This window comes from Oryx dammah, unplaced genomic scaffold (genome assembly GCF_014754425.2).
Source record: "Oryx dammah isolate SB20612 unplaced genomic scaffold, SCBI_Odam_1.1 HiC_scaffold_2, whole genome shotgun sequence".
In the NCBI taxonomy this organism is placed as follows: Eukaryota; Metazoa; Chordata; class Mammalia; order Artiodactyla; family Bovidae; genus Oryx; species Oryx dammah.
In genome coordinates this window covers 66802955-66827980 of record NW_024070186.1, presented here as the reverse complement: position 1 = coordinate 66827980, position 25026 = coordinate 66802955, and the positions used below count along the sequence as shown (strand labels likewise).

Here is a 25026-nt window from a genome sequence, read left to right as displayed (position 1 = left end):
TTTAGTCCTAAGCCTTTGTGAGAGTACAGTAAGTAGACCTTAGCCTCTGTAAGAGCGGTGATAATCTTGCTCCCAAGCAGTTACTGCCCGTCAAGGACTGGGGTGTGAGGCCTGCACCCTGACTGAATGCTGCCAAAATACTAGCTTCACAGCATGAAGGGCGTTCTGGAGGCCTTTTCTCGAACTTACAAATAGGCAAAGCTGAAGGTCTTGAAGCAGAGAATGTCACAGACCTGCTGTACTTGGGATTAAACATAATATATTCTAATAAAATTTAAATACCCTTTCTGGGTTGTATAATTGAAAGAAATGTGTTTCTCCAACAGAGTGAAGGTACACTTCTAGCAACTGGTTCTTATGATGGGTTTGCCAGAATATGGACTAAAGATGGTAAATAAAGCATTTTTTTTCCCACTTGTTTTTACTGTTGATCCAAATTATAAAGCTTAAAGTAATTTTAATGTTTTTCCTTTTGAATTTTAGGTAACCTTGCTAGCACTTTGGGGCAGCATAAAGGCCCCATATTTGCATTAAAATGGAATAAGAAAGGAAATTTCATCCTAAGTGCTGGAGTAGACAAGGTAATTAGCTTCTATAAAAGTTAATTTGTTAAAGAGTATACTTGAGAGTAATATTCTCCTCTGCTAATCACATAAATAATAAAACATTCATATTTGGGAAATTCACATGTGAATTTATGTTAAGAATAGAAATGCTCTCTTAGATTTTCTGTCAGCTCATTCTTAAATCTGTGCACATGCCCTTTATTCTTATCTGTGTGACCACTCTTCATTGTTTTGAAATTTGAACCATAGTGAAGTCATATATCCAATACCCTTCATCTCTTTTCTGTAGTTTTTAGTTAATCGCATCAGTGAGTATGGCTCTGGAATGATTTCATGGGAAATCTTAGAGTCAGTCTGTTAGCTGAACTCCTAATGTTTAATTGAAAATGCAAGAAATGCAGGGTCTTTCCAGCTTTCACCTAACATGGCTGGTAAACTTGGGTAGGTTGAAATCATTTGTTATTTCTCCTTCATTTTCTTAAAGTTATTTCCTTTACCACACATCACAGAAAAGATTATTTTATAATACAGGAAAGTACATGCCCATAGTTACCTGTATATTGTCAAAAAGGGAAGTAGGCAAAAAGGAAGAATATGAAGGTGGCCAGGAATGGGAGGGGGAAAGCCTTCTTAATAGTTACTGCCAATCTACAATACTTACGACCCCAAAGTTATAAAATTAGTGATGGGAGGGTATTAGTGAAATTGTGAATGTATCCATTCAGATGTATATGTTATACTTTGATGTAATATAAAAAACATTGTTTTAATTATTGTCAGAATTAAAGCTGCCTTTATTTATAAATGTGAGCTTTAAAAATCTTAATATTGAGAATTAGCTGATTATGATATTAACCAAAAATTTGCCTCCTCAAGCTACATAGCAATAAAAATCTGACATTAAATACACTACTACAATGGAGTTTCTTAACCTAATACAATGTTTGGTACTTTGTAGACAACCAATAATTGTTATTTGAAGTAAGCTGTCTGATGAAAAGTCACCAGGGTAGAATTAAACTGCTTAACAGTTTAATTTAAACATCCTTTCCCTGCTCCCAGTGGAATATAGCCTCATTGTACTAGAATGTTAAATGCACTCTGACATTTCATATTGCTTTAATATGATGAAGCATTTAATTTATGTATATATGATAAACTTTTCTTAGCAATATATTTTTCTTTTCTATCTTAGACTACAATTATTTGGGATGCACATACTGGTGAAGCCAAGCAACAATTTCCTTTTCATTCAGGTAAATCACAGTTTACATGAGAACTGTTAGAACTTTCTTCTATTTTCCTAATTAAACTTTTAATAGCATATAATTCATCTAAAATCTTCAACTATCAAATGTAAGCTTTGTTCCTAGTCCTTTGAGGAGTTGATGTTCAGTGGCTTTCAGATAATTAATCATCAGAGGATCATCAAATGTTTTCTGTGAAATGTACCATAAAAAAGCATTTTCAACCTGGTGCCATTAGAGTTGGTAATATTTAATGGTAAGAACATAGATTTTTGATCCAGGATATCTAGGTGTGCTTGTGAATCCCACTCTACTTAACAAGCTTCAAGATTGAGACAGTCATTGAACCTTTCTGAGCCGTATTTTCTCTATCTGTAAACGAGGGATAAAAATAATACCATTTGAGTAAGTGCGTAAGACTAATACATATATATTAAAATACTGCATAAACTCCTACAGATTTAGGTATTGTCATGTTTTATTTTAATTTATGTATCTAAAAGAGTCCTCTTGCTTACCTAAAATAAAAATTATAAGGCTTTCCCAATACTACTGGAAATTTGGCGCTTCATATATTTTCTTTTAGGAAATAATTTGATACTTAAATCAGATAAATCTGATCTCCAAAATAGTGTGCTTCTTTCTCCATGATATATAGCTGTGCAGCAGGGCTTACATCCTGATGTGTAGAGACACCTTGATTTTAGTATCAACACTCTTGTACATCCTAGAACTTTGTTTCTGCTTTCAGGGGGGTTTCTGAGAACAGAAACTGATGTTAAACTGGAACAAGATCCCTAATAATGTTTAGAACAGTAGTTTTAGTACTGCTTGATTTAATTGCATCATGCAAGATTGTGTTGTGGTTGGAAAAAGTTTTAAATTGGAGGCTGAGTTAAGTAATTCTGGTTGTTTTCAAGGCTTTGGTGGTATCCTTTATTATAGTCAGTGGCACAGTGTTACCTTTAAAATTGAAATGCAAAGCTTTTGGCATTTTGCTTTTTTGTATTTCTTTATTTAGTGTGATTCAGTAAGTCAAATAAGGCACAAAATGATTTTTCTGTAGTATCTGAATGGCATAATTTTGCAAGTTTGTGTTAAACAACTCAACCTGATTAAAGCCTACCACGTTAATAAGTATTTATTTACACATCAGTATCTGTTGATCTGTTTTAATCCCTTTCCACCTTTGCTTCTAGTCCTCAACCAGATAGAATTCTCTTAGACCTCTGACCATTCTGCCTAAAGATTTTTCCTACATCCTAGGAGTGATGGAAAATTGAAATAAGTGGGTGTGGCATTGTTATGAGCTGCTTTATAATGTGTGCCACCTTTGTGTTGGAGGTAATGCTCTTTATACACGATCCCATTTAGTCTTGGCTGCAACCCAGGGGTAGATGATGTAGAAGTCATTTTACAGATAAAAGGCTGTTTTACCTGTGATATTCTTTCCTGCCGTGCTTTTTTTATTTTTTAAATGGCTTTAGTGAGGGGGGGGTGTGTGTGTCCAGTCCCTCCATATCCTTGCCAGCACTTGGTATATGATCAGTCTTTTTAATTGTATCCACTGTGATGAGTGTGTAGTGATGTCTTGCTGTGGTTTTATTTGTAGTTCGTCATGATTAATGATGTTGAGCATCTTGTCACGTGTTAATTTATCATCTGTATGTCTTCTTTGGTGATGTATCTTTTTCTTTTGCTTGATACAGAAGTTGAGGTCACTGACTTGAAACCTTTGTACTTTTCTAATGGAGATCTTACATTCAGTGCTACGAATTTATCTCTAACTACTACTTAGTGACATCTCACAATTTTTCAGATATTATGATTTCATTCAGTTCAGAATACTTTCTGAAGTAATTTTGATTCAGCGTATTAATTTATGAATAATTGGAAAGTTTTTTGAGGTCTTTGTAGCATTGCTTTCTAATTTTTAATAAAAAATATTCATTTTATTTTTGACTACATTAGGTCTTCGTTGCTGTGTGCAGGCTTTTTCTAGTTGTGGAGATTGGGGGGTACTCTAGTTACAGGGCCTGGGCTTCTTGTCGCAGAATGCAAGCTCTGTGGTGCGTGGGCTTCAGTATTTGAGGCTTGCAGGCTCCAGAGCACAGGCTTTTAGTAGTTGTGGCACATGAGCTTTTTACCCTGCAGTATGTGGGATCTTCATGGGCCAGGAATCAAACGAACGCAGTGACCCCTACATTGTAAGGTGGATTCTTAACCACTGGGCCGCCAGCGAAGCCCACTTTCTAATGTAATTCCACTGTTCCTACAAATGTCATGAGGGTCAAGTTGTTTCATAAGGCTGTTCAAATCTTTTATACTTATACCACCTGTTACTGAGAGAAGGGTATTGAAATCATCAATAATAATTGGAAAACACAGTTTCTAATTTCTTCTGTAAATTTTTGCTTTATGTATTTTGAAACAGTGCTAATAAGGACATCAACATTTAGGAATGTTGCATCCTCACGTTGAATTGATCCATTTATCATTTTGTTAATGATCCTCTTTTTTTTTTTCCGTGCTCTGCAGTCTACTTAATCTGATGTGAATGTAGCCCTTCAAGTTTCTTTTGGTTAGTGTTGGCATGGTGTATATCCCTCCATACTTTTACATCTGAAGTGTAATTTATATAGGCATCATTTACTGCTTGTTTACTGAATATCAACCGCTGCCTTTTAATGGTAATTTTTAGGCTCTTTACATTTAATGTGATTATTGATATGATTGCATTTAAATTAATCAAATTTCTATTTATCTCTTCTTTTCCTGTTTTTCCACTTGCATTTGGAGTATATGAATATTTTTATGATTACAGTTTTCTTCCTTTGGTGGGTTATTAACTATAAATCTTTTATTATAGTGGTTGCATCAGGATTTTTAGTACACATCTTTAACTTAGCACTATATACTTTCAAGTGATATTTTAAAGAGATTAAATAATAATAATTTTTACTCATAGTTACCATTTCTAGCTGTTCGTTTCTTTGTGTAGATACATACACATCTAATTCATGTAGTCTCATTTATTTTCTGCCCAGACGGCTTTAACATTCCTTACAGTGCAAATCTAATGCTGATGAATTCTTTCTATATATATGAATGTCTGTATTTCACTTTCATTATTGAAAGATTTTGTTGTTGTTGAGTATAGAGTTCTGGGGTTGACAGGATATTTTTCTTTCAGTACTTTAAAAAAATATTGCTGTGTTCTCTTATTTACACTTGAACTTATTCCAGTTTTCATCCTTATTGCTCTGTAGTAATTTGTCTTGTTTTATCTGGCTGCTTTTAAGATTTTCCTGCTTATAAATGATTTTGTACAATTTGAATATGTTGTGCCTTAGTTCAGTTTTCTTTGTTTCTTGACCTTGAAGCTTCTTGGATGTTTTCATACATATTTCTTTCAAGTGAAAAAAATTTTTGACCATTATTTTTAAAGAATATTCTACTTCCTCCCCACATTTTTTTAACTTGAAGTTTTGAGTGTGTTTATTAGTCTGCTTGATTTCCCATAATACTCTTCATTTTTTTATCCAGTATTTTTTTCGGGTGTGCTCAGTCGTGTCCAACTCTCTGTGACCCCATGGACTGTATAGCCCACCAGGCTTCACATGGGCAAGGGTACTGGAATGGGTTGCCCTTTTGAACCCACATCTCTTCTACGTCTCCTGCAGCGGCAGGTGGATTCTTTACCACTAGCGCCACCTGAGAAGTGGGATAATCTCTATGCTGTTTTTCAAGTTTACACTCCTTTTCTTCTAGTTATTTGTGAACTTTGTTCTGGCACATTGTTAAATTACCTGGAAATGGTCTGATCCTTTGGGTCACGCTTATGAAACTTGTTTAATGGCAGGGAAACAGTGCTCAGTGTAGAGCTAATTATTTCCTGGTACCGAGGCAAGAACCTAGATATACTCAAACCAGTGTCCCCTGAATCAAAAGGTTTTCTAGCCTGCTGCACATTTCCAGTCTTGTTTCTTCTAATCCTTTTCAGTGCTTCTTTCCCAAGGCTCAGCTAGTACTTATGCTGATTAGTACAGCTAACTATGTGAGTTGGGCCCGCTACAGGTCTCTAGAATTCTGTCTGCCTAGCTCTCTCCTTTCTTGTGCGATGAATTCTAGCTGCCTGTGGGTCTCTAGATTCTGAGCTTTATCTCTTCCCCTCAGGAATTTCATTAATCTCTTCCTTAGGGAAATTCTTCTTCCATGGGCCAGGACCTGGACATTTTTCCAAATCATATATGAACAGTTAAAGGCATGCTGTTGGTTGATTTCCTTCTCTCAAGAACCACTGTCCTTTGTTGTCTTGTACCCAGAGTCTTCCCTGGTGGCTCCGATGGTAAAAAAAATCCTTTTGCAATGCAGGAGACCCAGGTTTGATCCCTAGGTCAGGAAGATGCCCTGGAAAAGGCAATGGTCACCCACTCTAGTCTTCTTGTCTGGAGAATTCCATGGATAGAGGAGCCTGGCAGGCTGTGGTCTGTGGAATCTCAAATAGTCGGACACAACTGAGCAACTAACGCTAGCACTAACCCAGAGTCTTTTACTGTTATTTATACATTTTGTAAGTGTTTGGCTATTTTGGGCAGGAGGTAAATTTGTTTCCTCTTACCCCATCTTGATCAGGAATAGAAGTCTACGATGCTTTTAAAATTACCATATTCTAATTCCTATACTGTATTTTCATCCATATACTCTTACATAAAGCATAAATCATGATTATAGATGAATTAACCATTTCATAGTCATTAGGAGAGCTGTAAAAAATAACAGTGTTCATAATGATGTGGAGAAATTAGAATCCTTACACTGTTAGTAGGTATGTAAAATGGTACATTTGTGGAAAAGAATATGACAGTTCCTCAAAAAGCTAAACGTCGAATTACCATATGAGCCAGCAGTTCTCCTCCTGGGTAATTGAATTGAAGGCAGGAACTTGAATGAATTCATAGCAGTATTTATAGCATTGTTCACAGGAGCCAAAGGGTGAGAACAACACACTGTCCATGAGCAGATGAGTGGATGAACAGAATGAGGTCTCTATATACATGGATTATTATTCAGCCATTAAAAAAAATGGATTTCTGGTACATGCTGCAACACCAGAGAACTTGTATACCTTATGCTAAGTGAAGTAAATCAGACATAACTTTAAAAGTAAAGATTCAAGATTACAGAGGCTGGGAGGAGGGTGAAATGGAGAGTTGTTGTTTAATGGTTACAGAATTTCTGTTTGGGGTGATGCAGAACTTTTGAAAATAGTGGTGATGATTGTACAATATTGTGAATGTAATTGATACAGCTGAATTGTACACTTAATTAAATGACAAATTTCATGTTATGTATGACCACAATATTTTAAAACTAATGTAATATGCTAAAAGCCATTGAATTGCACACTTTAAATGGATGAAATGTATGATACATGAATTATATCTCAGTGAAGCTGTTTTTTTAAAAAGGCAAATGAATATTAAATGCCTTTTCCCCTTCCCTCATAGGTTTATTTATTACCTTTCCGGATTATGAAAGATACATGGGTTAACAAAAAATAAATCAGAATTGGAGGACACAGAGATTGAATCTTAGTTCCAGGGCTTTTTTTTTTTTTCCCCTGCACCTTGCAACTTGCAGGATCCTTGTTCCTCAACCAAGGATCAGACTCATGCCCCCTGCAGTGAAAGAGCAGAGTGCTAACCACTGGACCACCAGGGAATTCCAGCTCCAGGAATTTAGAAGATTGTGTACCCTCGGCCAATTAACTTTTCTTAGCCTTTTTCATCATTTGAAAAATGAAACCAATAATAGTAAATATACCTCTCACATATTACCTACATAAAAATATATTTTATGTTAAAGATGTATCTCTATCCTGAAGGACTTATATTACCTAGAGTTATTTTTAAATTTTAGGAATAAAATATAAAGTAAGGAGGTATGGGTTCTTAGATCACACCAATCTATAATCATTGTATCCTATGAGCCAAGCATATCACAGAACATTAATCATACAACTCATGTCTTAGCATTCTCCAGCTTGCTTCAGTTATCTTTACCTGGTTATACACTTAGTTTTGTTTTGTGTTGGACCTAATGGTGTATTTGTTTAAATACTGTTTCTGATTTTCTCAGCCACCTATCTAACATTTTCAGATGATGCGCCATCAGATTGATACCCTGGTGGAACACAACAGATACTTGGCCTTCTTCATAGCGTTTTATTTTATAACTTTTAATTGTCCTTTAAATTATTTACATTTTTGGCACACACACACACACACACACACCCCACACGCACACACAATTATTTTTTTTGGGGGGAGGGGTTGCACTGGGTCTTCGTTGCTACACGCAGGCATTCTCTAGTCACAACGAATAGGAGCCACTCCTCATTGTGGTGTGTGAGCTTCTCATTGCAGTGGCTTCTCTTCTTTGCAGAGCACAGGCTCAGTAGTTGTGGTACACGGTCCTGGTTGCATCGGAACCTGTGAAATTTGCCCAAACCAGGGATCGAACTCGTGTCCCCTGCATTGGCAGGCAAACCCTAATCTACTGTGCCACCAGGGAAGTCCTTTCCCCCACTTCTTAACACTATAATAAATTATCATATAGGCATTTTGTTAAAATTATTTTTCAAAATTGTATCTTAATAATATTTAATGTCAAAATGAAGGTGTAGTTACTGATTCCAATTCAAAAGCACAAAGACAAAATCTAAACCAGGTAATTCAAGAAAGGGAACATAATATAAGGAAACTCTAGCAGAAGTCTTACAAGAGTGAAGAATAGAGAAGTAGGAGGTAACTCAGAGTTTAACAACTGCAGTAAACCTAAGACTGTAGAGAAAATGATAGGATCCAACTACCCAGTGGGAATGGTGTCTTTGGAGAATAGGCTGCCTGGCGAGAGCAGGCACCGTGGAGCAATCAGAGTCACTGCCAAAGACTCAGTCTTAAAGAGAGAGGACCACAGAGTTGCCTGTCTGCCCTCTTTCTCCTGACCTTGGACTTCTGACAGTTTCTTCCACTGAATGAGCCCATCTAGGGTACTGCAGGCACGGGGACCTGGAATATGTGATGTCCTGGTGGCAAAGAAGGGCAGGGCAGAGCGAGGTGAGGAGTGGGCTGAAGATAAGCTCACAGAGGAACAGTTGTCTACATTGCTCTGAGAGGTTGTGGTGCACATGAACAACAGCGTACCAGACATCGTGCTGATCACAGTGGGCCAGTGTTTTTATTCACTGACTTAGTTGGATTCTCCCAGAAGCAGGATGGGAAAGAGGAAAGGAGCCAAGGAAGGGAACAGTTTCTGGTGACAAAGGTCTAGGGTCAACGTAATTCATGCAGGGCTCTGAAGTGTTTGTTATATATCGGGATTTTCCTTGTCTTGCCAAACAAGCTTCAATTTTGATTTCCCCCTTTTCCCCCAACCACCTACTTACTGCCTGCTCTAAATGCAGTGTTTGGTATGCTTCTATTGCTTAACCCAGTTACTTGCTATCATTACCTTAATCTGCATTGCTAATTATAGAGAAGCTTTGCACTTTGCAACAGGGGAAAAGGAGAAAGGAAAGAATCTTTAATCATATCTGAGCTAAAGTATTAAATGCCAGCCGGCTTTTGAACTTCTGAGGTTTTAAATTCAGTGATGTAGAATTTAAGATATATTTGACAAGAATCAGTTAAAAGCAAAATGTATTTGCCAGTCATGTAATACTCCCATTTATCAGTTAAGTAGATAGTGGAAATGGTACTTACTCAGTGTAACATTTGTCTCACTTGTAATTTACAAAATACTTTCATACACATTATCTAACTTGATGTTCACAATATCCTTGAGTACTAAGTGTAAAGGTTTTTATCCCCATTTTTTAGCAGAGAAAAATAGCGTGAGAGCTGACTTGCTTATAAGGGCCCATTAGTTAGGGAATAGCAAAACAAGGCTTCTTATCCATTGAACACTCACAGAATTTTAGAAACAAAAGGAAAAATAGCATCACATTTAATTTTATTCTTTTAGAAATGAGGTACCAAGAGTCCAGTGCTAGTAATTTACAGAGCAAACTCTCAGGAACCCTCATCTCCTGGTTACCAGGCCAGTATACTTTCTGTTAGGCTGTGTCTCACATAGAGACAACCAAACTGAAATGTATTAATATTTGCGATATTTAAGTACCATAATCTTAAAAATTCTATTAATATAAAAAGAATAAAGCAGATCATTTAAGTTCTTAATGTCCAGCAATGTTTTAAAACTGAAGCACCTAGATTTCAGTGCGTGCGGAATGAATGCAAGCCTGGCCTTTTTCCTTTGCAGCACCAGCATTGGATGTTGACTGGCAGAGCAACAACACTTTTGCTTCTTGTAGTACAGATATGTGCATTCATGTCTGTAAATTAGGACAAGACAGACCTATTAAAACATTCCAGGGACACACGGTGAGAAACTTCTTTTTTCTCCCTCCTTTAAAGCAATTATGATGAATAAGTAATGTTTCAGTGGTTTTGAAGTATGTTATGTTTAATACCCAAAGAACAACCAAGTCTATGAAATGAAAATGTGAATGTTTACTGTTATTTTTAGAATGAAGTAAATGCTATCAAATGGGACCCAACTGGCAATCTCCTGGCATCCTGTTCTGATGACATGACCTTGAAGGTAATTCAGATAGGAGGGAGGAAGGGGGCTGAGGAGTTATACATTGTGGCTGCTCTGGCCATTCTCAGAATGTGTTTCTTGTAGTTGGGAATTATGATAACTAAGATTTGTGCTATTATAAATTGTCTTTGCTAGTAACGAGTCATATATTGGTACAATGAAAGGTTATTTGCTGATGTAAAGATCTGACTCACAGGTAATTAATGAAGATCTTTGTAGGATTCATGGATTTGACTGATATTCTGAGCAGTGTATTAATTGGATTTTTGCTGTGGTGTGAATATATATCACCCTTGCTCAGAAACTGATGTGTAGTGGATATATAGCTTAATCGGTGAATGAGCATAGTTGACATGTCAGAATTCACATCTCAATATGAGTTTACATTTTTCTTGTTTTATAACTAAAAGCAAAAACTAACACCTGGCCCCTGTGTATATCACATACCAGAATTAAGGGGTGAGAAAAGCTTTTTGAGATAAAGAAATATATAATAATCTTCAAAATTAATTAACACCTAGCCCCTGTGTATATCACATACCAGAATTAAGGGGTGAGAAAAGCTTTTTGAGATAAAGAAATATATAATAATCTTCAAAATTAATGAAGCTTGAGCTGTATACTTCATCAAATTAACTCTACTAAAAATAATTTACCTTTGACTTTACAATGCCACTGACTACAAATGTGATAACCTTTATAGATAGGATAATCATGAAGGAAAACTGCTTTTCCTCTTCCCATGAACAGACTAAATGTAACCTTGGTAACCTGGTGGGATTTTTTTCCTTAAATACCAGCTGTGTTTTTAGTTAGGTTTTCTCAAATCTGGACTCCCTTGTAAGTGTTGCTGATAAAAATGCTTTTCTTCACACTTGTATTTGTGAGATTACTTTGCAGGTGTGTGCGTGCATGCATGTGCACACACATGCTCACTCAGTCATGTGTGAGGACCATAGCCCACCAGCCTTCTCTGTGGAATTTTCCAGGCAAGAATACTGGAGTGAGTTACCATTTCCTACTCCAGGGATTGAATCCTCATCTCTGCATCTCCTGCATGGGCAGGCAGATTGTTTACCACTGTGCCACCTGGCACCCTTGCATGCACATACATTATGCCTTTAAAATGAATAAATAACAAAAAACTTCTTTGGGAGCAGAGTGTGGCACATACAAGGAAGTGAAAGAAGGCCAGTGGCTACTCTCAGCTACTGATTTGCAGTTCAAGAGATTTGTTTGAATTAGAAAGTGTTAGAGATTTTTGTTGTTGTTATTCTAAGAATAATAAAAGTTCATAGAATTTTAAAGCAGAAGCTTTAAGGATGGATAATGTCTAGTGAAGCCATACTTTGAGAAGAAGGAACAGCAGATGAGTGAGAAGATTATGTTTAGCTTGGATAGTGCCTTTGAGTCATGCAAGTGGACGTGCCAGGCTGGTCTGAGGCTCAGAGAAGAACTCAAAGTTTGACGTAATCATTGGGGAATTTTCAACAGATGGATGGTCATTCAAAGCCATGGGCATGGACAAAATTGTGTAGGTAGAAAATATCAAGTAAAAGAAGAAGAAAGCTTTAAAAGTCTTAAACTCTGTAACATTTACCTGCTTTAAGAAGAATCAGGTTCCAAAAGAAAACCTAGCAGGAATAACTTCAGTGGAAATAGTATGTATGTGTAGAGAAGCATATTTCAAGGGAGGTGTTGAAGAGAATGGTCAGTAGTATCAGTGCTGTTGAAAGCTGGCATGAAATACGTTTTGGAAACTTATCTTTTGCACTTATTTACATGGAGTTATGTATACCTAGGATACAAAATCGGAGAAGGCAATGGCACCCCACTCTGGTGCTTTTGCCTGGAAAATACCATGGGCAGAGGAGCCTGGTAGGCTGCAGTCCATGGGGTCGCTAAGAGTCGGACACGACTGAGCGACTTCACTTTCATCTTTCACTTTCATGCATTGGAGAACGAAATGGCAACCCACTCCAGTGTTCTTGCCTGGAGAATCCCAGGGACGGGGGAACCCAGTGGACTGCCATCTATGGGGTTGCAGAGTCCGACATGACTGACACAACTTAGCAGAATACAAAACATTATGATACTGTTTCATTATCTCACTTTCATTGCAGAAGTGTGAAATCCCAGCTGATTTTTGTTTCTTTGTTGGCACTTGGGTTTGGTGTATGTTTGTTTTGGGCAAGATTTTCCCTCTTGTCTTTATTGAGTGATTTTGTCAGAAATACTGTTGATACAGTTTTCTCTTAACTTTTGCTCAAAAACAGTACGAGTTTTTAATCTGTATTGCATAATAAACATGTTTTCAACTTGAGAAAAGTGTGTTTTCTGCTTACCATTTTAACTTTAATTATTGCTTTTTTAATGGATTTTTCTATATGGATCATTTAAAAGTTTTAAATCTTACTATGGTGAGAACAGATGAGATCTACTTTTTAACAGATTTTTAAATGTACTATACAGTATTGTTATCTAAACACAGTGTTGTATGGCAGATCTCCTCTAGGGTTGAAATTTTATACTTTTTGAATAGCAACCCACCTCCACCACAACTCCTTGCAACCACCATTCTTTTTTTCTTCTTTTCCATTATTGTTTAGTATAGGATATTGAGTATGATGTCTGTGCTATATACTATAGGACCTTACTGTTTATCCCCGCCATTCTTTTTTCTTTTTTTTGCTTTTATGAGTTTGATTCTTAGATACCTCATGTAAATGGAATCATGCAATGTTTGTTTTTAAAATGTGTCCATGTTGTCTTGTTGAATACCTCAGGCTTTCCTTATATGTTCAGTCTGAATGTGCTCCACTGTGTGCACGCGCATCTTCTTCTTTTCCCATTCACCCATTGTTGGACTCATAGGCTGTTTCCATATTTTGGCTTTTCTGGAGAATGCTTCAGTGAACATGGGAGTACAGATACCACCTCAAGAGCCTGGTTTCATTTTATATGTTTTATATATGTAGCCAGATGTGGAATTGCTGGTTCATATGGGGATAGTTGCTAAAATTTGAGGGAGAACCTCCATACTAGTTTTCATCGTGGCTACACCATTTTGTATTCATTTATCAGCAGTTTATAAGGGTTCCAAGTTCTCTATATTCTTGACAAAATTTTTAAAATTTATGGTAGCCATCTAACAGTTGTGAAGTGATATCTCATTGTAGTTTTGATTTGCTTTTCCCTGATTATCCGTGACATTGAGCATCTCTTCATATAACCTGTTGGCCATTTGTATGTCGATTTGGAAGGAATGTCAAGTCCTTTGTCCATTTTAAAATTAGTATTTTGCTTTTGAGTTGTAGGATTTCCTTACATATTTTGAAAGTTAACTCCTTATTGGATATATGGGTTGCAGTATTTTCTCTCATTCCATAGATTGTTGCCTTTTTACTTTATTGATTGTTTTCTTTGCTGTGCAGAAACGTTTTAATTGTATGTAGTCCCTCTTGCCTTTTTTTTTTTTTTTTTTTGCTCTTATTGCCTATCCTTTGGTGTCAACATGAATCATACTGTATTATCTGTATATTCCTTATCTACTTTCCCTTCCCCATTGCCATATAGTTCCTAATTCTGAATTCTAAGAGGAACTTATAATGTATATCTTTATTTTTAAAGGATAGCATAAAAACTAATGCCATTACCAAGGAAATTACTGAATGTTAATATTTGTACCATCTGAAGCTTTCAAAAATAATCTTAGAACTATAATTTATTGAATCCTCAAGCCTCACAATACTGATTATTAGAATGAACTTGAAGCTAATTTGTCATTTTTAAAAGACAAATATTAAATATATTCTACTACATTTTAATTTCTTTTCATATATTCTCTTGATCTCTATAATTATTGTTATGGTTATGCCACATATTTTGGACTGGCTAGATCATATTATAAACGTATCCTTTGTATGGAAAGCTAATTTACACACACTTTTCCTTTTTGTTTAGATATGGAGTATGAAACAAGACAACTGTGTCCATGATTTGCAAGCACATAATAAAGAAATTTATACTATCAAATGGAGTCCAACAGGGCCAGGGACAAGCAATCCAAATGCCAACCTTATGTTAGCAAGGTAACATTTCTGTTTTGCTTTTCCTTTATGAGTCTTTTACAAAAAAAAATTCTTACATTATGGCAGAAAATTAGGAAAATTCAGTAAATTGGGAATGTGTCCTGCAAGGAGTATTTTTTAAATGGGAACATTTAGACATTTTATTATTTCAGCTCATAATGGATTTTGTTTATGGAGATGTCAAATATTTACTGATAATATCAAATATCGATTAAAACCTATGTAACTGAGGCATAACGCAATAAAGTTTTTTCATGATCAAAATAAATAATAAGTGTATATTCAAAGCAGTGTTTCGCGAATCAATATAAAGGAGTTATTTAAAGAATAAAGAAATATAGTAAACTAGCTTGTTTATGTTTTCCATTTTACAGAGGTGGAGATGCCCTTAATGGAAGCTGCCTCTTCTCCTTTTAGCTTTGTTTCCAGAGCACTTTCTTCCTAACAGCACAGTCTACTTCTCATAAGGAATTTGTGGCTAGCTATAAGGAAAGACGGTCATTGTAGTTTGGGGGTGGGGCTGGGAATTTCATTACTTATAAAATGTTTTTTTTTTCCTCCTTTGTCAGTGCATCCTTTGATTCTACTGTTAGATTATGGGATGTAGACCGAGGAATTTGCATCCATACTTTGACAAAACACCAAGAGCCTGTGTACAGTGTAGCTTTCAGTCCTGATGGCAGGTATCTGGCGAGTGGTTCTTTTGACAAGTGTGTGCACATCTGGAACACACAGGTATGTCTGGGTTATTTGAAGAGTCACATATCTTTATATGAGTAAGAAGTGCTTGTCTAAACAATTTTTTCCCCCCAATTTTGATTGTCATTCCTTTTGTGTTATTCATTCAGTTCTTAGTTTTTAAATGAGTATTTTTTGGTGGCATTTTTTACAGCTTAGTAAAAATCAGAACCATCTGAAGTGAGATTTTCATAATATTGACCAAAATTTAGAAATAAATTTAAATTCTTTGTTTTATTTTTTCAACAGTTTTGCAGACATAAAGTATGAGAATTTAAGATGCATTTATTTAGATAAATGATGTAATTTCTTTATTTTCTAAAAGAATTATCTTTGAAGAGGGTATATATGAGCAGTTAAAAAAAATGTACTAAAGGACAGGATTTTATGATTCAATACAAAATTTATCAGAGAGAAACTTAAAACTGTATACTACATTTCTAGGGACAATGCTACAGAGATCTTTTCTTAAAAATGGAGAAAACAGTTCTGTTGCTTTCATTCTTTTTCATCTTCTCAGTGTTTTAGTTTTTACGTGCCATATACTGTTCTCTTCAATAACAGTTATGTGACTCTATCTGTCCCTGCAGTATCGGTTTAATTTTAATGAGTGTTACTTTGGAAGTCTCCCTATTAAGGCTCTCTTTCTCCCCTTAGCAGAGCTTTATAATTTCTTCATAAAGATCTTTCTTTTATTAAAAATTTATTCGGAGGTGTCTTATGTATTTTATTGTTACTATGTATAGCATCTTTTTGGAGAAGGTAGTGGCACCCTACTCCAGTACTCTTGCCTGGAAAATCCCGTGGACGGAGGAGCCTGGTAGGCTGCAGTCCATGGGGTCACTGAGAGTTGGACACGACTCAGTGACTTCACTTTCACGTTTCACTTTCATGCATTGGAGAAGGAAATGGCAACCCATTCCAGTGTTCTTGCCTGGAGAATCCCAGGGACGGGGGAGCCTAGTGGGCTGCCGTGTATGGGGTCACACAGAGTTGGACACAACTGAAGTGACTTAGCAGCAGCATAGCATCTTTTAAAACGTGTTCCTTTTACTTACTGATGGTTACTCATGTTTGGAACATTACAGGTTTTGGCATGTTGATGTTGACTTTGTTGACTTCATCAACCCTGCTGAGCTCTCTAATCTTAATTATTTCCCGGCTTGGTGGGATCTTAGTTCCCTGACCAGGGATCAAACCTGTTGCCCCCTGAAATGGAAGGAAGTACTGAGTCCTAACCATTGAACTATCAGAAAAGTCCCAGTCTTTCTGTTTTGACTGAATAGCAGAGACTTTATAGATAATCTGCGTATTGTATTATTTTCTGTCACTTATTTACTCCATTTTGAGTAAATTAATTTAAAATAAAATTTGGGTAGAGAACAGTAGAATTCTAAGGGAAGATGCTGTTAGACTTTTAAAGACATTTGAACAGCTATCCATACTGTTTTGTTGTTTCACTATTGTGTATCAAAATGTCATTTTTTTTTTTCAAATTTGAAGATAATAAAATGCATCTTATGAGATTTCAGTGCAGGAAAAAGTCATTATTTTTTTTCATATACATATGTGATATATATGTATGTGTGTAGTTTTTTTTTTTTTTTTTTCCTTCCCATTACTTGGCTGATATGTTACCTAATCATTTGACAGATAAATTCTTATAGTCTGGTCTGATCACAGATTTGAGTAAATGCTAAGAATTCTTTGGCAGTTTTGATGTAGATAGCTCTTGCTTATTGACCATGCTGTTTTGGTTCAATTATAGCCTAAGTTAAGCTTAGAAATTGGTAAGTACTATTGAAGGAAAGTGTTGGTTCTTTCTTAAAGCCCACAGTTGACTCTCTATAGATTTTACTCTGTACGTGAGCTTATTTTAGATTTTGTCGATGCCACTCCTTTCCCTCCTAATTAATTGTAGATATATTTAAGGCCTGCTATACTCATACTTTTTCATTAATCTATTAAATTGTGAGAAATTTTAGATAAGAGGGAAAAAACAGTAGAGCTTTCCCAATGTGATCAACTGTATCCATGCATCTGTGGTTTCTGCAGTATTTCCAGACTGACTTTGAACAGGAAAACAAGGAAAAATGATCTCCCAGCTTAGTGATTAACTTAGGGCTGGCTCCGTCAGACAGTGTTTACAAGATATGTGTCTTGCTGCCATGTCGTTTTTAGGTAGTTCTGATACTTGTAGTTTGAATTTTGTAGGTCACCATGAAGCTGAGACATACTTTCCTTGTTTGTCAGGACAGAAAACCAGAAGCATGTTTTCCAGTTTCTCATACAGAACCTCTTACCTTTGACCTGTTTAATGACTTGTTTCCTAAGAGAATATATTTTTGTACTGAGTTTTAATTATTGAATGGCAGCTGAATGATTTTGATTACCATTACCAAAGGAATAAAGTAATTGAGCCGTAAACTGTGTGTGTGTGTGTGAATGATCTATTGAGAGCAGGCGTGTGTGTGTGTGTGTGTGTGTGTGTGTCTGTGTGCGAGAATGATCTGTTGAGAGCAGGCTAGTGCTACCATTTTGTGAAAGGATCATCATATTACATTTCTGGTATTTCAGAACTTGTATTTGAAGTTGAAGCTAAATCTTGCATGGATTGCTGGAAATAAAGCCGTATGATATTTTGACCTCAGCATTTGAACATACATAATAATTTATCATTTTTAAGATTCTGCTTCTCATTATTTTAGACAGGTGCTCTAGTTCACAGCTATAGGGGAACAGGTGGGATTTTTGAAGTTTGTTGGAATGCAGCAGGAGACAAGGTTGGAGCCAGTGCGTCAGATGGTTCAGTAAGTACAATGAAGTTTTCCAAAGGGGTAGATGTGTGAGAGAGAGAAGGCATAGTGAATAAACGTGGCTGGTGGTGGTGGTGACTGCCAAAGTGTTCTTTATCAAATAAATTTTATGATATGGGTATTGATCTTTTTTTACTGAAGGCTCTATACTTTTCATACTTGTTCCATTCAAATAATGTAAATATAATTTAGGGTATCTTTGCCAGAGTGCCTTCAAGATCAAGAAATGGACTGTAGAACTTCATCAGTGAAATTAAGTATAGCACGATATCTCTATGAGAGAGATTTGAATTTTTAATGCTTATTTTTAAGTTTCTTTTCTTTTAGAAGATTGCTGGTAGCCCAGGGAAGGGGGGAATAGAGGCACTGAGGGGTCTACATTGAGGAATGTGTGATACCAAGAGGCTTTCAGGGCGAGGCTGGCAATGTCTTCACAGAAATACTCGTTGTGGCTTCCAAAGTTCTGAAAGCAAAGGGAAGATGGAAAGAGTATAGCCATTAGCTGTTTACTGAAGCGATACCTTAATATAATCTGTAGTATCTTTCATTGAAATTGAAGGCGTATCATAGAAAACAGTCTATTTTGAATGTATTTATTTCTACTTTTTAATTAACAAAAAGCAAATCTTAAAAATTTTAGCCATGGTTCTTCTGTAGTGCGAGCCTGTGATTATTTCCTCCATCTTCTTTCACGTAGTTTATCTGGTTGTTTATATCCATTGCTATGATTACTTTTGTTTTATCAGTTTCATGAACTTGGAACTAAGAAATAGATTCCAAACTGTACTATAAAAAAGTTAAAAATTTACAATGAAATTCTTTACACCCTGGTTGATTATTTTAATTTCTTACAGGTTTGTGTATTAGACCTTCGGAAATAGCGCTACTAGTTGGAAGCCATGGACCGACTATGAATGTGTATATAGCCAAAATGACTGTCCCCGACCCAAGTACTGCTATAGTCCCACTTGAACCATGGCCAGTCCACTACAGCCAAATCTAAGAGAAATATATACAAACAGTGTATATAAACAAAATTGCACCCTGAAGATGACAGAATTTTGTCACAGCTTGTGAATTCTGTTCACCAAGTGCTGGAATCAAATCTGCTGTGCCCCTAAAATAGCATTTAGAAGTTTTGGATATGAAAAACAGAAGAGAGAAAAAATATGCGTTATAAAAGCAGCCCATACATGTACCAGTTTTCGGATACTAATGACAGCCTGGTTTGTCCCCTTTGAATCAGCAGACACCGTGGATTATATTCTTTTTCCCTTCAGTAGTTTAGCAGTTTGTATGTACAGAGAAAACGGACTTACAAAAACTTGCAGCAGTAGTTTGTTCTTGCTTTTAAACTTTTTTTGGTTTAGTTTATGGATGCATGAAGTAAGGGAGTGAATCAGTTTCTTGTTTATATTTTTTTTCACCTTTTAAACAAAAAAATTCTTAAAAATATTTTAATGCATTCTTTTGAAGAGATAGATGTTTGGTACACTTATGGCTCCCAGAGCATATATTCAATTGGTGCATGTTGTAGAAGGGGAAATTGGAAATTAAATGGAACTGTATGACTTTGGTCATGTCAATCTGTAAGACACATCAGTAAAAGGGTATTATGCTCTGTTTTTTGTTTTTGCTTTTGCTTTGTTTTTCTGTTGTGGGATTTTTCTGTTTTGTTTGTTTGTTTTTTGGTTTTTTTTTTTTTGGTGATGTGGCTTAAATGCAATAGTTTCTTTTTTGGGGACATATTTCTGCCAATTAAAGACTAGAAGGGCACAAAAATTTTTTTTAATACCATAGAGAAGATGCATAAAAATATCTTCTGATGTTTTGTAGCCATAACTAAATTATGGTTAAAAATGTGCACTATTGTGAAAAGGAGCAAAGTAGGTTTGGGTTTTTTTGTTGTTTGTTTGTTTCTTTTACTTTGTTTTTTAAGAGATTAAAATGTTTCTGGATAAGGAGTAGCTTCTCCAAAGTGTCCATCATTCTGTTGTAGAAGCTTAAATATGTAATGTAACCAAACTCCAGTATTAAAAATCTCTCATGTTATTTTTCTTTATACAAAGCAAGATAACGGCATATAACACTGCCATTACATGGCAAAATGTTTGCTACCTTAGTTTAAAAACAATCTTTAAAACAAAAGACTTGCTTCAAGGTGTTCTTAAATAGCAGTGATTCAAAAATTTTAAAAAAAAGGTATAATTGCACTAACCTCCCAGCTGCTCTGATTCTGCATTTGTGGTACTTGTGACTACATTTTCTCAAATATAGATAGATTTAAGCTGCTATGTTTTGTTTTTTTAGTAATCACTACTCTATCATGTCTTTTACTCTGTTTATAATATCATGTATTTTCATAAAGGTATAGGTATCAGATCAAACCTTCTCTTGTGCTCATGCAACTAAAAGCTAAAATATACAGAATTTACAAATGATAGCATGGGGCTATGTTTATATGTGTGATTAACAGGGTTTGTCATGATTAATGTAATAATTCAGAAGTGTCAGTTTTGAAGAGAATAGTTGTCAAATTTAATATCGCAAAAATTTTAATTAAGGAATATCATTTATTATCAAGCTTAGCAAATTTATAACACTATTTCTGTCACTAATTATTTGAAGCTTTTACCGCTAAAATTTTAACCTATGTTTTAAGTAGAAACTGATTGAACCCTAGTAATGCAGCTTTGATTTTCAGCATTTGTTGTTTTGCTATTTTTACAAAACAGCATTGATTGAAGCAAGTCTTGGTTTTACTAAGGTAGGATAGCATTTGCTATTGATAAAGAGAATAAATACACTTAATTTCACAATACATTGTTACATGTACCCCAGTTATTGCTAGTGGGGTCTAAGATACTGTAATAATATTTTTTAAAATTTACATCCAGAGAGGCAGTCATTCATGATGGTTTTGTGCCAGCTGTTTTTAGGGTTTTGGATCACATTATAGTTATTTAGAACTATTACCCTGTGACTTACGTAGGAAACCTAATATGCTGAGTATCTGGCACTTGAAATCCTGCTTTTATTGCTGGAGGTCCACATCTGTGGTTGACCTCTGTTGTTGTTTTAAAAGAAATAAATAAAAATTTAAAAATCTGTGCAATAATTTTTAAATGTGCTCCCAGGAATAGACACAAATGTTTTGAGTATGTTTAAGCTGCATTTTCCTTTAGTGATGCATTTGTCAATTGCACTGAATTTAAATCTGAAAGTCAGAGGTGGTTATTGATAGTACTTTTTGTATTTTGATATGGACAATTTATTCATTTGCATACAGTTATTGACCTTTTTTCCCCAGCTGATTAAAGATAGTCACGAAGTTCTGCAGTATAGCTGCCAAAATCGACAGCTACATGTTTATGGTGTTGTCATCGTCTCTGTGTTTTTTGTTTGTTTGTTTGTTTGATCTTTAGGTATTTTACTTAAGCATAATAGCCACAGTAGGGCATATAAAAGATTATAAATACAGAGCTTTATTATCCTGAAGTCTTGGGTCTTTTAAGTATAAACTATCAGAAAGGTATCCATTTTGTAGGCTTGGGTTCTTTGTGAGCATACAGTTATTTCTTTTTTGCTGCTGTTCTCAACATCATCATTGCCTGCTGATGTGCCACGATGCTGCTCCAGTAGACAAAAGTAAGATTGCCTCTAATTTGAGCAGTAACATGATTATAAGAGACCAAGTTTCACAGCCTGTAAAGTTCTGTATTTGAGGTTCTTGCTTATTTTTTCCTTCCTTTTTTTTTTTTCTTTTTGCCCCCTCTAAGAACTTATCTGAAGATCTATTGATTCCAGTAGATTTTCTGCGGTGTTCATTATATGTCATTGTTGTATAGGCTACTGTAAGACACTTATAAGGAAAAATAGAAAGGAAAACTTAAATGAATAGAATACTTATTGATTAAAATAGAGTAAAGAAAGAGTAGCTGTCATGCTTGAACATCATAGAGGAATATCTTTTTTCTTCTTCATGTAGGATATCCCGTAAATTCTTATCTTTGTTCCATTCCCGGTTTACTGTCATTGATCGGGTACCATCATTAACTTTGACATGACTTTTAGAAGTGATAACTTTTAATTTCCTAATAGGTCTTAGGGTGTACTGAATTCTGTTTTAATTAATTATTCTCTAGGTAAGTATGTTTTAGGATTAAACACCTTTTACAGATACTGAAAGTGCCTCCTTTTGTGGTGTAAAAAACAAATTATGGTGCAAAAAGTAATCATTAGATTGAATTACATGAAGGTTTTTTGCTTTTTGACATATAGAAATGTCAAGAGAAAGGCCAAAGATTTGTACTTTTTCACTTAACTTATAAAGCACTCCTTTTTTCCTTAAACTTCTGTCAAATTAGATTTAATGAGAGAGTACTATTTTTAAGGAGCTATCTGTTTATGTAGAATGATTTTGTTAAGAGTTATGTAAACTATTACTGAATAGAGGCCTGAAGAGGAGTATGCATTTTTGCTGTTTAAAGGAATCAGAAATGACTGTTCTTATGTCAGCAAAGATGTTAAGTTTTACTAGATAAGCAGAAAAAATAAATCTCAAATGCAGTGCTATTTACTCTTTTCAAAACAGTTTTCATTTTCTTAAGCACATTGTACATTTCTGTAGAACCTGCATTTTTTCTCGCATGCTAAAAACGGTACTTGCATTTGGTGAATTACTGTTGACAGTTTCCACAGAAATCCTGTTTCAGTGGACCAACATTGTGGCATGGCAGCAAATGCCAGCATTTTGGGGAATAGCAGCAAATCTACAAGAGACCCTGGTTGTTTTTTTTGTTTGTTTTTTTTTTTCTTCTGAATCAGCAGGGATGGAAGGGGAGTAGGGAAGTTACGAGTTACTCCTTCCGGTAATAGCTCTGACGTGTCACATTCAATATCAATTAAAAAAAAAAAAAACACATGAATCTAGTTAAGTGTAGAAGAGAGAGCGAAAAAAGAGGAAGTGTTCACTTTTTTAATACACTGATTTAGAAATTTGATGTCTTATATCAGTAGTTCTGAAGTATTAATAGCATTCTTTATTTCTGCCTTTATGTTGACAGTGTTGAAGCAGGGTGAATAACTCGGGCATATGGTTTGTTTTTTTTTTTTTTTTAAATTTTCTCGTAATCTGTTTCATGATGTTTTCTTTGGAGTTTATGGATAAGTTCAAGAAAACATTCTGCATGTTGTATCTAGTCTAATGTACTTATCCGTCTCATCAAAAACAAAAACACGCAGACTGCATTTCGTAGCTCTGTAATCCCTAAATACAGAAATAATTTTCTTCTTTCCTGACTTCGACATTGTAGCTATAATGTTCTAATTTTTGATTTCTACAAATCCTTTGGGTCTAATTCTGTGAGCCTACTTATAGCACTGGATTAAAATGTCTGCATCATTTCTTTAGTTATCCAGTTAACTTTAAAACTGTTGTAAAAGTGTAAACCAGCCCATGACAGTCTTTTGTACATGTTGAAGAACTTTGTTGTTCAGTTTTCATGACTGTTGTGTAAGGAAGACTGATACAGATACTCTATGCTGTCCTGGACCATGTCAGTTACACTTGCCATGTATTTTGGTTCCACATCACAATGATTTGTCCCCAATGACCCTTTTATCCTTTCTAGGCACATTTTTTGTTGTTGTTGTTGCAGTTTCCCTTTGCATTGTATTGCTTTGACAACTGTAATTTGAATCAGATCTGAAAGAGGTCCAGAATAAAATATATTTTGATATTATGTTGGCTGTGTACATATATAAAACCTTTGATACCTATGTAGTTTGTATGGACTATTTCCTAGTCAAGTAAAGGGAAAGGGATGCTCTTGTTTACAATTTCTTGTTTACATTTTATTGCAATTACTCCTCTGATGTTCTTTTGTAGAATAAAGTTTTTTGCTCTGAGTTAGCCTTCATAACATAGAACAACATGTTGCTTCTCCCATGCTGGTGTTACCAATCATAACAACTGCCATCAGAACCCAAACCACTGTATTTCATAAATTTATTGTTTTACAAGAAACACATAAAGTAAGCCCATAGATAAAAGTGCAAATTTTACTATTTTATTACTTCTCATAGGAGATAAGATTTTTTAAATGAAGGGTAATTTACTATTTTTATTAAAGAATAATAGAGCATTTAATCAGCTAAGGAATAGCAATTTTGAATTATTTTAAAAAATAGATATTGTACTTTAAAAGACATTGTTTCACATAATCAAACAGATTCATTTGATTAGTGTGCATTTATTTGAGCACAAAACAATGTGTATAAGTTGTTGAAGATTTTTAGGACAGGGTGCTCAACTTCCTTAATGCTCTTTTTTTCTTCATAGATACCTACTATAATAATTTTCTTCCTTAGCTAGTGGTATATGTTGCTAACAAATCTTATAATCTGTGAGGAAAGATACTAGGCATCTTCCAGTTTTAATTAATCCCAACTCCTTTAGAATTACTGAGAGGTAATTTTTAAAGAATCATTGAGCATATTTTTTGTCTTTTTTTTTTTTTTAAACCTTGTATCCTCCATGTATTCTACCTTTCCCTTCGATTTCCTGAAACATAAACTTACAGGCATATAAAGTGTGCCTGAAGCATTCTTATAGGCATAGCCTTGTCATGTTTTATTAAACGATAACCTACTACAGTTACTAGAACTTTCTGACAGCCTTTCATTTTCAAAGGGTTAACTTTTATTGCATGGCATAGATTGTTAATGTTCTGCATTTTACACTTTTTTGAAAAGTGTTGGACAACTAAGGATTATAATCTGTATCAGCTTGTAGTAAAACAAATCAATTTGAATAGTTACAGAAGGGGTTATTTAAAACTTCCTAGTTCTTACACTTTACTATAGATCAGATTTCTTACCTATTATAATACATAGCAGA

The 25026-nt window shown here is 35.1% G+C and overlaps 1 protein-coding gene across 3 annotated transcripts in view; it reads left to right on the top strand.

Annotated features, from left to right (window-relative positions):
- Positions 1 to 23869, top strand: part of TBL1XR1 (TBL1X receptor 1) — a 174926-nt gene extending 151057 nt beyond the window's left edge. For all 3 annotated transcript variants that reach the window (XM_040229965.1, XM_040229974.1, XM_040229984.1), the window contains 9 exons: positions 327 to 390; positions 484 to 581; positions 1762 to 1822; positions 10139 to 10260; positions 10406 to 10480; positions 14444 to 14571; positions 15141 to 15306; positions 18018 to 18119; positions 18980 to 23869. In XM_040229965.1, coding sequence (XP_040085899.1) covers positions 327 to 390; positions 484 to 581; positions 1762 to 1822; positions 10139 to 10260; positions 10406 to 10480; positions 14444 to 14571; positions 15141 to 15306; positions 18018 to 18119; positions 18980 to 19006 — 843 coding nt within the window. In that variant the 3' untranslated portion in view covers positions 19007 to 23869. The remainder of the gene's footprint in view (positions 1 to 326; positions 391 to 483; positions 582 to 1761; positions 1823 to 10138; positions 10261 to 10405; positions 10481 to 14443; positions 14572 to 15140; positions 15307 to 18017; positions 18120 to 18979) is intronic.
- The last annotated feature ends 1157 nt before the right edge of the window (positions 23870 to 25026 follow it).